Consider the following 15,169-nt stretch of genomic DNA (forward strand, 5'->3'; position numbering starts at 1 on the left):
AAAAAAAATCTATTATATATTGATTGAAATAAACTCTGGAGATACATGAAAGCACAACTTTTGGAACTGCTAGGTCCCACTGAATTTTCAAACATAATAATGTAGAAAAGTTTACTATTAAAATAAAGAAAATTTGCTTTTTTTGATTTTCATTTAAGTAATACATTTGATTTTGGTACAGTAAAATTAACATGAAATGCACTGTAATTTAAGAGAACAGAAAGAATACTCACTCTTGTTGAGTCACTAATCTCCATTTGAGCCAGAAGTTTTCCATTGATGCTGAAGTTACAAAATCTCCCTCGCTCATAATAGATAATGCAGTGTCCCTCACTGGACACTGAAATAAGTCTTGGATAGAGGCAGTTCTCTGGACCTTCTAATGCTCGCAGAAGGTCTCCTGTGATTGTGTGCACTAGACATGGTCCTTCTATAAAAATGAAAATGCACCATTAACTTATCCGGTACTTATCCCTCAAACATAACAATTTGATAATTTAAATGAATAAAAGCATATTGTAAATGGTCTGTCTCTCTAAGAGGAATAAACATCATCAATTCTTGTTGTCTTTCCATTTGTAATTGATCACATTACTGTTAGATTTGTGTCTCACTGATTAGCACATCTGTCTTAAAGCTCCAGAAAACCTAGTTTAAATACTGCACAGGCCCAGCGTTACACTCGGTGTGGATTTTGAATATTCTCCCAGGTCAACAAAGATTTTGTTCAGGCAGTCTGGTTTCCTTACACATCCCAAAACCATGCCGGTTGGCTTAAATGGCAACTCAAATTTAGTCTGTCTTGAACAAGTATATGCTGTAATGAACTGAGCTACTGTCCAGGGTTGGCTCCTGATTGCTCCTGATGCTTTCAAAAAAGCTTTTCTTAGTTATTATTAATGATTGAATGATTTCCAATAACGTCTCAATTCTCACAATTCAATGCTGGAATAATTGTCTTTTTTGATAAATGAGTTTTTGAAATTTATATAGATAAAACTATAGTGGTAATAACTTGTGTTTTTAGCATTTCTGGCACCTTTGCATGTTAAATCTATCATGTACAAGATCTTCAGAAATTGGAATTGTACCAACTTATGGTCATCAGAATATTTTAAAAGGATGTCTATATACAACAAAAAGTACAGCTTTTCATCTTGCAAGTATTTTTTTCACAAATGAAAATGAAAATATTCCCTGGATAGTGTTAAAGGCCCCCTTTCCTTTCACTTGGTTACGTAACCCCTGGCAATAATGGAAGCCTCTAAACATTTCTTGTGGCTCTCTATAAGCTTTTTGCATCTTTGAGCTAGTAGTCTCTCCCAGTCATCAGCTGAAGTTTGTTCAGTCTCTCTTGAATGTTTGCAGGACTCCTTTTACCAATAGCAGTTTTCAGCTCTATCTAAAGGGATTCAATCAAATTGAGATTACGAGTCACTGCTGGGCAGTTTAATACTGTCATTTTTTTTCTTTTTTAACTATTCTTTTTGTGTGTTTGGATATTTGTTTTAGATCACTGTCCTGCTGCGGTGATTTTAGACCTATAGTATACCTGGTTAGCATGTTATGTTCTGTTATGCCCTGGTAATTCTCTGATTACATGATTCCGAGATGTCATCCTGTGCAGTTAAACAAAATTTAAGAAAAATTACTTTTAATGAATTCAGACATTTTTACTTTGTCCTTTAATTAAAACCAATACCGTTTGATCTTGGTCTGTGGGCTTTTTTTAAGTGCCTCAACTTTTCAATTGGAAAATGAAAAGAGAAAAACGAATTTGAAATTGCTGCTTGGTTAACAATAGTCTAGTTAGCTTAACGGCAAAATGTCTTTTACTTATAAGCCTGTTAAGCACGTTAGTCTATGTCTTCTTGATAAGCAACTTGTGAACTTCTGATACATTTGAGGATATTTTAAAGATTTGTACTGTGTTTATTTGTTTTGTATTTGCACACAGCGTAAGTTTTGATAAGGAACAAGTACTGCATTATTATAATGGTAATCCATATGTATAATTACATCTCAAGAATTATAAATATTTAGCTGATAAACTGAAGAAAAAAAACACACCTATATAAATGTAGTAAATGTATATTATAACTGCAAAAAAAGCCTTAGTGCAATTACTGATTAAAAATGATGAAAACCTATAAGTGCTGGTATATTCTTGTGAATTTCCCCCTGGGATTAATAAACTATCTATCTATCTATCTATCTATCTATCTATCTATCTATCTATCTATCTATCTATCTATCTATCTATCTATCTATCTATCTATCTATCTATCTATCTATCTATCTATCTATCTATCTATCTATCTATCTATCTAGTTGATGCCAGAGGTCAGAGGAAAAAGGCCAGACTGGTTTGAGCTGATAGAAAGGCGGAGTGGTGGCTCTGAGGCTAAGGATCTGCACTGGTATCCAGAAGGTTGCCGGTTCGAATCCCCGTCACTGCCAAAAGAGATCCTACTCTGCTGGGCCCTTGATCAAGGCGCCCTTAACCTGTAATTGCTCCAGGGGCGCTGTACAATGGCTGACGCTGCATTCTGACCCCAAGGGGTATGCGAAAACTAACAAATGAGGCGAAACAAAGAACAAAAAAAAAAAAAAAAAAAAAAGGCAGCAGTAACTCAAATAAGCACTTGATAAAACCAAGGTATGAAGAAGAGCATCTCTGAATGCACAACACATCGAACCTTGAAGCAGATGTGCTACAGCAGCAGGAGAAACCACTGAGTGCCCCTGCTGTCAGTTAAGAACAGGCAACTTGGGCTACAATTCACACAGGCTCATCAGAATTGGACAATAGAAGATTAGAAAAACATTGCCTAGTTTGATGAGTTTCGACTTCTGCTATGAAATTCAGATGATAGGGTCAGAATTCAACAATGTGAAAGCATGGATCCATCCTGCCATGTATCAATGGTTTGGGCTGATGGGGGTGGTGATGTAATCGTGTGGGGGAGTATTTTCTTGGCACATATTACTAGATCATTCATGACTTTTTATGTTGGTCTTTCAACAGTGGCCCATAAAAACCTTCCTTGTTTAATGTGTGGCATTTGGTACGGAAATAAAGTCTCACTCCATATCTCTTCAACTCAGCTTTAAGCTCTTTGGACACTTTATGTGGTATTTTTTGAAAAGGTTGAACCAACTTTTAAAGACATCTTTGATCAACTCTTTCTACCATGTCTTGGGAGGTTAACTAGCTGTTAATTAACAGCTCCATGAACATGAAATTAATTAATGTTATGAATTGTACAAACAGGAATGCCAAGGTCAATGGCCTTGTACCCTTTTTCATTTTTATGTTTGGTGATAATGGTATTTCAGATCATATCAGACAGTTCTCTTGCTTTCACATTGTCAACGAGGAACTGGAAATGAAAATGACTTGTTTAAACATTTAAGGTATCACTCATTGGTTAGCCGTTCTTGTATGAATCCTGGAAATTTATCAAAAGTGAATCTAATTTCACTGCAATGAGAATCAAGTTCTTCTAATCAAACTGATTTGAATCATTCAAGTGGGTGCCAACAATTGTTTCAATCAAATAAATGATTGCATAAATGCATACATTTTTTCAGGAGAAATTGTACATGATACCCAAAATGCAAGGTGCCAATAATGTTGACCACAGCTGTATGTTCTACTTTGTGACTTTATGAATATTAAAGTTGTCCTGTACTGAGCCACGGAACAGATATGCAGCATCATTTTAAAAATGACCAAACATACTATCACATGAAAATGTAAATACATTTCCTTTTCAGTTCTGTGGTTTAAACAATTTTATTGTACCAAGTCTTAAAATGAGATAAATGTAACCTTTGATGATAAACAACACATTACCTATTTTACTTTGCCAGGTACTCATGTAGAAGCCATTTGTCAAATAGTACATACTCACTTAATCATTTGTTAAGAACACAACGTGAGACATGAGGTGCTAATCCAGGGCACCTGATTAGTTGATGACGAGGAAGTTCTACCAGCAGTTAGCAGATCACGATAAGAAGGAGGCACATAAGATCTGCCTATCAAAATAGCAGCAGTTCACTGGACAGTGGCAGAAAGCCAAGTACCCAAAGAGGGAACGTACAGAGAATGTGCAAAATCCACAAAGGCGGCACTGCTCTGGAGAAAGGAATTGGGAAATCACTGCCACCAGTCCACCAATTTGCAACTATCGTTTGCATAATTAGAGCAGTCCATTTATCCGCACACTCATTCCAATTGTGCACCATGAGAAATGGGCGTCTATCTTGGCAGCATTAAACACAAGGCAGGAACCAGCCTTGCATGGAACTCCAGCCCATCGCAGGGAAGATTCATGCACACCCAAGACCTGCACATCTTTGGGATGTTAGAGGAACTAAGACTGCAGACACCACTGCGACACTGCCTCCTATGCTTTTTTATACTATTTTTACACTGTCACAATAATAAACTGTAAACATATTTTAAAAAATGAAGATGTAAAAATATCCAACATAGCAAAAGAACAATCAAAGCTATGTTAAAAAATGATAATGTTAACACAAAAATTTCCAGCAGTGAATAAATATATATAGACAAAATTAAGCAATAGTAATTGGATTTGTTTCATCAAAGAGTATGCCTCCAAAGTGGAACAGCTGTTGAGACTAGACAGGGAGAAAATTAAAAAGGCGCCCTTTTTCTAAGTGACTGACACATTGAAATTAAATCTGTTCTCAGGAGATTAAAAAATGGCCTCATTTAAAAGCAGCATTGGCCATGAGATAGCCGGCTCAAAAAAAAAGTATCCGTACTGACCTTTAGCTCCACTGATGACCAGGCCCAGCTCAGCACACACAGAAACACAAACCACCTCGTGATCATGACCAGTGAGAACTGCTCTGGGTGCTGGGTAGTCGCCTGCAAGAAAAAAAAAACCAAAAACAAGTACTTACTCTTAAGAATCGAGTGCTTTAGAAAGAAACCCAACAGAAACAAACAGAGAATTTTCCCATTCTTCTTTTTCTAACAGTAATTTCTACTCATAGTGGGGTATTGTATTTGAGAGACCATTTTGTGTTCTCAAAACTAGACCACTGTGATAAGATGGTGGCGCTCCAACATGGTCACATCACCAGTTGATACTGAAGGGCTGTATTACTGGTTAAGAGTGTGGCATTAAGGAAAGTGGAAACCATGACATGTTTTTGTGAGATTCAAACTTGCCTTTTTTCTGAAAAATTACCATGAGCACAATTTAGAATTGTTTAAAGAATGCCAAATTATTTTCTTCGTTGTTGTAAATGTTCGTACTTTACGCCGGCTACAGACATACTGCTCTCAGACTCTCTCTGTATACAGATTCATTTAACTGGCCAATTATTAATGGAAGTGGTACAGAATATTACTGATACCTGGCTGCTTTCTGTTCAGGACATGCACAACACCTGCTGCCATAGAAAGGAAACAGGATTATTGAAGATCTTGGCCACCGTGCACAGTTGGTTTTCTCACCCCTTCTTTCTTGGAAATGGTACACAGCCATTGGCAGTTGTGCCCACAGAAATTATTCCTGAGTCTATCTGCAGGTTAGGCATTCGCAATAACATGTTCAGTACATGTTCTTGCATGTGCACATTGTATGAGTAGTACATCAATTGTAAATATGAACGTATGCATCTATATGTATATGCAGTACTGTATTTGTATACACTGTGTGTGATTTGGATTCTGTCTATACTTTTTTCTGTGTCGTTTGTTTGTACCTACTACTGTCACAATTCTGAGGAGACAAGTAAAAAATTCACTATACTTTATAATTATGACAGTAGACTGGAACTTGAACATAAACTCGAGTGTTTTAGTAGATAGAGCACATTCTTGCATGAATTTGCCAAAGCTTTTATCACAGGAGTATGAGGAATGGGTCAACACTCAAAAACATCCAAGGCAGCCTGGATTTTGCAAACATTCTGTTGACACAGGCAGCCAATGCACATCTAATCAGGAGTTTTAGAGCCAGCATCAATCACCAATTCATTAAAATCATTTTTTTTTCCTTTTAAACATTTCTACACAATGCTCTTTCATAAACAACTGTGGGTAAGCTTCATGTCCGATGTAAAAGTGTTACTCTTAGGATTTTTACAATTAAAATAAATGATTGACCACAGGTGTTATTGGTTAAATTGTTTAATTAACAAATTGTGCATACTGTTCAATTAAGCAATACTTTAAATAAAGCTTTTTAATAAAATAAATAAAATCCCTGAGCATAAATATTTTGCTTGCTAATATAACACAAAACATTTATCCATAGTATATATAATACATTTGCATCTGGCATATAGATATGGTATAAACAAAAAAATGTAATACGGAAAAAAGGCATGATATAATTATATCCTACAATTATAATAAAATGTTAATAAGATGTATACCAAGTTGAGACAAATCTATCAGGCTTAACAAATTTACAAGTGAATGAACTTAAATTGGCTCTAAACCTGTTGTTTACTAAGCAGCAAGGGCAAACTCTAAAATTTCTCAGTATGAGAGTTGCTGTGTTTTTTCAGAAAACATTTTCCTCATCTAATTCAAAAAGTGTGCTGCTGTACTAAACAAAAGCTCGCTTGCTCTTCTCACTCACACAAAGGTACAAACTTATTTTCTTCCACTCATATTCATCATGGAGCCAGTCTACCACAAAACACATTCACACACACTCATAAAGGGCCAATTTGGAATCACCAAGTAACCTAAACTGCACAAATTGGAAATTATGGGAGGAAAACCCACACAGACATAGGAAGAGCAGGCAAACTCCATAGAAACAACAATCAGGGTATGCGACTTTGGATTTTGGGCCTGTGTGGAGACTGCACTACACACTGACTGTGCCACCCCATTAAAGAATTAGACAGTTTGAAGTCGCTTAGTCTCCAGATGTACATAAACTGAAAGGCTTTCACAAAAGCATATATTGGTACAGGATCGTTATGACAATCAAAGAAACATGGACAGTTATGAGTGCAACAAACAAAGAGAGAAAGTACACATAAAGAGGTGAGTGTGCTGTTAAAGACATCAGACAGCTGCCAAACATGAAAGAAAATGTAGCACACGTACCAATGACTTTGAAAATGGAGATCTAACAAGAAAAGGTCTATTAAGATGCAAAATGGAGGGGTGTGGCAAAATAATATGAAAAATGCCCTGCTTTTCACTCTGTCCGCACTAAATCCTAAAAATCAGGATATGAAAATAAAATATGTTAAAGAACACTGATAAGTGAAATTGTAGTTAATTAGACACAACAAATCCTTGCGTTTTGTATAATAGATTGTGTTTTTTTTTTGCTTCAATTCATGCATCTTCTCCTGCCTTCTGTTGCAGTTGCCCCAAAGATGTTTAGTGAGCTTTTATTTATTTATTTTGTTGTTGTTGCTTTTTTCTTGTATTTCATTCACATCTGGAATAATCTAAGTTACATACATACAGTACATTTTCATGCCAGCATCTTCCAGTGCTGGGTTACTGGGTCGGAGACAATGCTTTTGCTGGCAGCCCTAAGCCCTTTTCTTATTTGCTTGTGACCAACTAATGTAAGTGGCATTATACAGTGACATGTGATTGAACATGGAATTGTTCTCATGAAATTTTCAAGAGGCGCAGGTACAGTGTAACAGTCCTCTCTAGTATGCTAAGAAATAATGCAAATACCCTAAGTTCAAAAGATCAATGCACAAAGAACTAACATTGTAAGTAAATTAGAAAGTACTTACAAATCAAGTGCAGCACTGAGTCATTCACAGTAGCGTCAAAACTGATCCAAACTTGGTGTGTAAAGATGGGCTGTCACAGTTTATTTCTTGCCTTTGATACACAGCTATGACATGTAGTACAAATGACAAATCATAGACATTCTTTGGAACGGTTTGAAACTCAGCTAATAAGGTAATAAGCCTGTTATTATAAGTGGCTCAATTTAGGAAAGACCTTTGTTAAAAATAGATTCACACAGCTGTGACACGGTTGCTTTCATTGGCATATGAAAAGAAATCCGACAACATGGAACTTATGATTTATTTCAAAGAAGACAACCCCTGGGTATATACAGGGTGAGTGAAAATTATGTTAACATTTGAATGTTGGAAACAATTTATTCACAAAACATACTTCATATGTGCAAGATGATTTACAGGAATGGCTCAACCTGTTCGCCATCATGTTCAACACACGTACCATATGTGGCACATAAATTGTCCACAAAAATTGTATCTAAGTATATACATAGCAGTAGATAGATATACAGATAGATAGATACTTTATTAATCCCAAGGGGAAATTCACAGTGCCATTAGTGTTAATATAATTTTGACTCACTCTGTATAATAAGAGAGAGATGTCTTCCTTTGATAAATCCTGACTAGTCTGGGATGGCTCATACAGTATGTGAAGTAACCAATTCAATACAAGTGGCTGCTTTCTTACTGTTTATTTTTACATCTTTATTGATTAATGATATTGCATTGTAGCTAGAGGGTAAGGGTGGATCTTTATTTGTTTTCAAAAACATGAAATATAAATAATTTTCATACTGAAGATCAAATCATGCAGACATTTTTAACCATTGTGAAAAATAATGGTGAGAGCAACTGTAAAATGATTATAGAATTCCAAAAGGAAACAATCTGCTCCTAGTACTTTATTATTTGGTACTTGTTTAATGTATCATTAAATTCTTTAATAATTAGAAAAATGTCCATTATCTTTATTTGTTATTTTAGTTAATTTTAGAACATTAATGTCATTTATAAGTAGGATCTTGACCTGAAGCATATAGAATTCACAGAATATATTATTTTTAACCTGAGGGGTTGCACAGTGCTCCCAGTGGAGTCTTTCTTCATTTTATTTGTGACTGCCCAGCACTGATCTCAGAGCAGTATCAAGGGCTTTATCCCAAAAATGCTGCTTTCCTACTGTGCCATCTATCACCAGAACCACACAATATAACATTATAATAGTGTGTATAAAGAAGCAATACACAAAACCTTTTTTGTTAGAAAAATACAACATATTCAGCAAAACCTGTTGAACGAAAAAAATGAAACATACACATGAGTCTTGCAGTTCTGTTTTATAGCTTTGCCCTTAGACACTTAATTTACTGACTGGAACATCCCCTTTTTAAACACAAAGCATCACCTGCCTGCTCCTGCTCTAAAAATCAAACAGAAATTGTCAATTTGAAAAGGTTTGAGGATTGCTTGTGTGTTGCAGCTTTACATGCAAAACAAAGGGCAGTAAAGAAGTGTGTATTTTTTGCAAATATGAAGCACTGGCTGTGTGCTGTCCTGCGGTGGGTTGGCACCCTGCCCAGGATTGGTTCCTGCCTTGTGCCCTGTGTTGGCTGGGATTGGCTCCAGCAGACCCCCGTGACCCTGTGTTCGGATTCAGCGGGTTGGAAAATGGATGGATGGATGGCTGTGTGCTTCAGCTCAAAAAAAAATAATGAAAGTAAAACACCATTTCCTCTTAAACAGTGATTGGTGAAATCAGTCTTAATCAAATTGCCAACAAGATTTCTTTTCTGAGAAAATGGTGGATACTCGACGTATGTTGAGGTTATTCACACTCATACCTCTGGTTGGCCACCAAATGCAGTGAGTATAAGTAGTACAATCTCTCATTTGAAGAAAACACTCTCTGAAATAACCCTATGCTTAGCATATGTCTTCAGTGAAGCACATACTGTGGGGGTCTGATATGCATGAAAATCAAAGAGTAACCTATATTTAAAAATTACAAGTGAGAGCAAAAGAAACACAGGAGTGATAACGATGCATAGAATTTGAAAGCTCCAGCTTTGTGCTTTAGCATAGATGTTGGAGTGTTACGACATCACAAACTAAGCTATGGCTTCCAGACTGTTATGATATTCACAACTACCTGTCGTGATACTGGGCGCTTGGATGGCACCGACCCGACACAGACTGACAACGGAGGCACGTGTAAAATAAACAAAAAGAACTTTAATTTCTTCTTCAGCCGTGGGACATGTCTTCCCCATGTCCCACCATCCCTAACACAGTCCCAAAATACACAATGAAAAAATCACACTCTTCTTTCCTCCACTCCTCTCAGGGCAGCTTTGTCATTCCTCTTCCCGACTCTGGCGCCCTGAGTAGTGGCTGCAGGCTCCTCTTATAGCCCACCCGGAAGTGCTGCAGGTGCTCGTTGACCTACTTCTGGCTGCACTTCTGGGTGTGGCTGCACTCCCGCCCAGACGGGCTTGTTAAGCCGTGCAGCTCTATGCAGATCCCCCTGGCGGAGGCCATGGAGCCCAACCAAGATGAGCTCCGGTGTTCCACGAAAGTGGCCCTGACATAACCCAGGGGGACTGCCAACAAAGGTTCCAAGGGACGTGTCATGGCTGCTCCCCTGGATCTATTGACAGAGGGGCGTCCCGGCCAGGCATGGGCCCTGGCCATCTGCCACACTGTCTTAACTAACTTCAAAGAAAAGTGCAGTGAAGTAGGTACTTAACAAATCAGTACTGATACGGTGGGTCTCAAAGGGTTAAACATTTGAGTAAATATTCAGGGTTCAAGTTTTAGTCAGTTAAATAAATAGCTGCTATCATCACTTATCTCCATAAATACAAATGACCATGACTCAACCAGGAACAACTAGATTATGAGAGCTAGAAAATGGAAGAAAGAGGGCATCCAAATGAGGACAAAACACTATGACAACTGACCTTCTCTGCAGCATTCTTCTGGTGAACATTGAGTTGCTTAATAACAAACTGAAAGACATCTGACAAGACTGGCTTCACAAAGAAATGTTAATCTTCTGTGTTTTCTGTTTGTCAGAAATAAGGTCAATGTGATACTGGATACTGCAACACAGATTGTTCTTCAGTCTTCCATAAGGACTGAACTAATTCGTCATGTTAAATAAGGGAAGTGGTGTGTATTTTAAGGTAAACGACACAAGGTGCACAGATGTTCATATTAACTCAAAAAACTACGCACTGGAACTGGAAAAAAGTGTTTTTGTGATTGCTTCCAACATATCTCCAAAAACTATGTGCAGCATTGCATTGCATCGCTACACCATTGTTGAATATGAATGTTTTCATCTTGAGGGATTATTTACTGCTTCTAGGGACCTGAACAAGGGAACTGAAAGAAAAATGTACCATAAATACAGTATCAAGAGTATGTCTCCTGTGCCACACTCTGGATGTCTGTTACCCCTGATAAAAGATGCTTACTGCCTCTCACCTTGCACCGACTATGGACAGTTAGGCCACGTCCGAGTACCTCTACTCTCAATCTTACAACGTGAAAAAGAAGTGGAAGGAATTGGTCAGAACAGCAATCCAGTCCTGGACTAAAGAGGCACAGGAATAACTTTTAAGATTGTTATGATTCAGCAAATTGATTTAAATACTTGGGATCAACAGTACAGAGTAATGGGGAGTGTGGAAGAGAGCTGAAGAAGAAACTACATGCAGGGTGGAGTGGATGGAGAAGAGTGTCAGGAGTGATTTGTGACAGACAGGTACCAGCAAGAGTGAAAAGGAAGGTCATCAAGATGGTAGTGAGACCAGCTATGTTATATGGGTTGGGGATGATGGCACTGACCAGAATGCAGGAGACAGAGTTAAAGATGTTAAGATTCACATTGGGTGTGATGAGGATGGATAGGATTAGAAATGAGTACATTAGAAGGTCAGCTCAGGTTGGATGGTTTAGAGGCAAAGCCAGAGAGGCGAGATTGCATTGGTTTGGACATGTGCAGAGGACAGATGCTGGGTAAGGATAGAGCTGCCAGGTAAAAAGAAAAACGAGGGCCTAAGAGGAGGTTTATGGATTGGTGAGAGAGGACATGCAGGTGGTGGGTGTGACAGAGCAAGATACAGAGGAACAGGAAAACATGGATACGGATGATCCACTGTGGCGACCTCTAATGGGAGCAACCGAAAGATGATTCAGAAAATTGGGGAATGTTTAGATCTTCCAAGTGTGGCCTGGATGAATAACCAGAGCAGCAATTATCACTGAATTTATCTGTGGAAGACAGTGCTTTAAATCCAATACATATTTTTCAATAAAATCTGTGAATCACCAATGACATCTGAAAATTACTTATGGCTTTCAGCAAAGTTGGCAATATAAAAACAAAAGAAATGCAAGTGTGAGTTTAGGGAGCAGTTCAAATTGACAAATGTCAATAAAGGCATAAGCTGAACACTGAGCATAGCTGCAGTTTTGATTTATCTAAAATGTGAAAGTGCTTGTAGATGTGAATGGCCTAATGCAACTGCATCCACTTTTTCTCTTCTGGAGTACATAATAACAAAGGAGATGACTGGCTGTGTTCTGTGTGAGTACTAGCAGTACCCCATCATTCATCTTTCACTTTATGCCTACACAGTAACATCAATAAGGGCATCCAGACTGTTGTAGAATTTCAGTTTAAAAACCAATTAGCTAGCATTTTCAGTGACATGTTTAGTATCGCATGGAGAGAATCAACAGCCCTGGCTGGCTTATATAATAAAATACATAAACTGATCTCTGTGGTAAAGAAAACTATAGATTACAGGCCAGTGATATGTAATCCCACTGTGCTTAAATGTTTTAAGCCTGGTTGTGGCTCTGAGATACATTAAACTGATTATTCCAGTTATTCTGGAAAACGTCTAGTTTGCCCATTGTCACCACTGGTCCACAATGGAGGTCACATCTCTTGCACTTCATATTACAATTAAACATCTGTTACAGTATCCTTCACTAAATTGCTCATGTGTTAACTTTTCTTACCCACCTGGGAGAATACTAATCCATCCTCCATAAGTAATCTAGAAAGTGAGATCTTGTTTTAGAGAAAATTACACTAAATCAGATTTTTGTCTGTGAACAAGTCTTTTCCTAGCCTGGCAAGACTTTATTAACACTGTTTTAAAATAAACATGGCAGGCCTCTTGTTAACCTTTTTTGATATCTCAGTACATCATGTAGCTCTTTGAGATAGGTAGGGAAATGATGATAAAGTTGGATTAATGCAATTTAATTTGAATATTTACAATGTCACATTGATTACACAGTAAATTTGACTGACTTGTTTTACGTAATAAAAAAAGCAGTGTTAAATTTCTAAGTGCATACCAAAAGATATTGTGAATGGGGACAGATTTCACTGGTCTACAAAAAATATTTTTTGTTTGCTACTGGGAACTTCAGAGCAGCTCTTTATTAAGTTTTTTTACACTGATTTCAAATATAAAATCGGAATTAAGCTAGCATGTCAGGTTTTTGAAATACACATCATTGACATTTTGACACTTTTTCATATCAATATAATATATCAACACAATATGTGGAGTTTGGACTATGTCCCGGCAAAATTGTTTTAATGTGTTTATTCTGAAAACAAACCAGAAGACAATACCAGAGACACGTTAAAGTATATTTATGTCAATTTACATCAGTATAAAAGTGAGGTCAGCGTGCCCAAAATGTTGGAGGAACTCGCTTTTGCGCTTGCATTGCACATCCATCTCTCTTTGCAAGAACCAACAGTAGTCACCCATCATGCTCGGAGTGAATTTTCCCAATATCAGTTTTCCATCACCTTTATATCTTGATGAAATCTTTCCCCATGCTCATCTCTGACATTGCTTAGATTTGGTGGAAAAAAGTTAAGATGAGAATGTAAAAAATGTGTCTTCAGTGACATGCTGGCTCCCGTAAGCTGACCCTAGTTGTCCAAGACCTGGAACATCATAACTAAAAAATGGGACGTGCTAGATGAAAACGGTTTTCAGATTTGGAGTCAGCAAGTGAAATTTGTTAAAGTACAGGTGAAAGAATCCCAGTAGCAAAATGCTTGTTGACCAGTGTTAAGACAGATAATGCCTCCCATTGTGTTCTCTATTCTCACAAGCACAAGGGTCCTCAATCATGGTCCTGGATGGCCGCGGTAGCTGCAGGTTTTATTTGAACCAATTAATTAGAACCCCATTTATTTACTTCTAAAACATTATATTTTTGGGCTTAGTTTTAGTTAACTTACTAGTTGCAGTTTAGAACCTTTGCTTGCTTATTTCAGTTTTAAATAGTTGAGTTTAGGTTTTAATTATTTCCGATTTTCTTAATAAACCACTAAATAAGACTGAAATGCAAATGATAAAGAAGCCAACAGTTTCCTAGCTAAGTTGTATCTTTTTAAAACAGTTTATATGGATCATAAAGTTTGTGTGTTAAATAATGTTTGAAATAAATGAGAGAGAAAGTGAAAGGGTTAAGGAGTACAAATCTGTTCAATTGCATAAAAAATATGCATAATGCTCTTAGAAAAAGAAACTACAATGTGGAATAATAAAAGTACTAAAAGACGGTATAATTAAATACCAAGTTTCAATATCAGCAAGGACTGGGTGAAATGAAAACCTGCAGCCCTCCAGAACAATGTCTGAGAAACCCTGATTAGAAGGCTCAGTGTAGTTATCCTTGCAGTTCAACATTTGATATTTATGGGAAAATATGTGAAGTAATATAGTGTTGGTTGACGGCATTGCATTGAATTTCTAATAAAGTAGCAAACAGTACATTTTGCAAAGTATACCACCATCAAAATTGCCATGTACATTATATTGTGAAATTCTGTCTTGTATGTCTACTACAGACTTGTGACAGGCGCACAGTACCCACGCAGGCAGTGAATACAGAGAAAATGTATACAAGAAACTTTGGTGATTTTTGCATCAAAATGCGTTAAAACTCTCTAAGGATTTTATTATCTGAATATGACAAAATCACATTGTTGTGTTGGTTAAGGAAAAACTTCCCACGGATTACACTCAACTTGAATGGAAGTGATAGCAAGAAGAATGTTCTTGATTATAAGAAAAAGAATTTTGCATGATGCTATTATTAGCTTTTTCATATTCACTGAAAAGACTGGAAATAGTCACTGAATCATTGGAAATGGCAAACTATTGAACTCTAGACTATTGCAACTGGATTGAACATTTAATATTATAAAAAGATATATGTAACATATATTATCTCTAAAGAACATTAGAACAAGTGTGACAAGAACAGGTTATTCTGCCCAACACCTCATCCATCCTGCTCACGTAGACTGTCAAAGGTGTGAGCATTT

At 37.0% G+C, this 15,169-nt stretch overlaps 1 protein-coding gene across 26 annotated transcripts in view; it reads right to left on the reverse strand.

Moving 5' to 3' along the window:
- The window catches only part of nbeaa (neurobeachin a), a 925,612-nt gene that overhangs the window by 20,643 nt on the left and 889,800 nt on the right, over window positions 1–15,169 (reverse strand). For all 26 annotated transcript variants that reach the window (XM_051927338.1, XM_051927337.1, XM_051927335.1 and 23 more), the window contains 2 exons: window positions 4,805–4,906; window positions 234–430 (listed from right to left, as the gene is read on the reverse strand). In XM_051927338.1, the coding sequence (XP_051783298.1) occupies window positions 234–430; window positions 4,805–4,906 (299 nt within the window). The remainder of the gene's footprint in view (window positions 1–233; window positions 431–4,804; window positions 4,907–15,169) is intronic.

This window comes from Erpetoichthys calabaricus, chromosome 4 (genome assembly GCF_900747795.2).
Source record: "Erpetoichthys calabaricus chromosome 4, fErpCal1.3, whole genome shotgun sequence".
Lineage (NCBI taxonomy): Eukaryota > Metazoa > Chordata > Cladistia > Polypteriformes > Polypteridae > Erpetoichthys > Erpetoichthys calabaricus.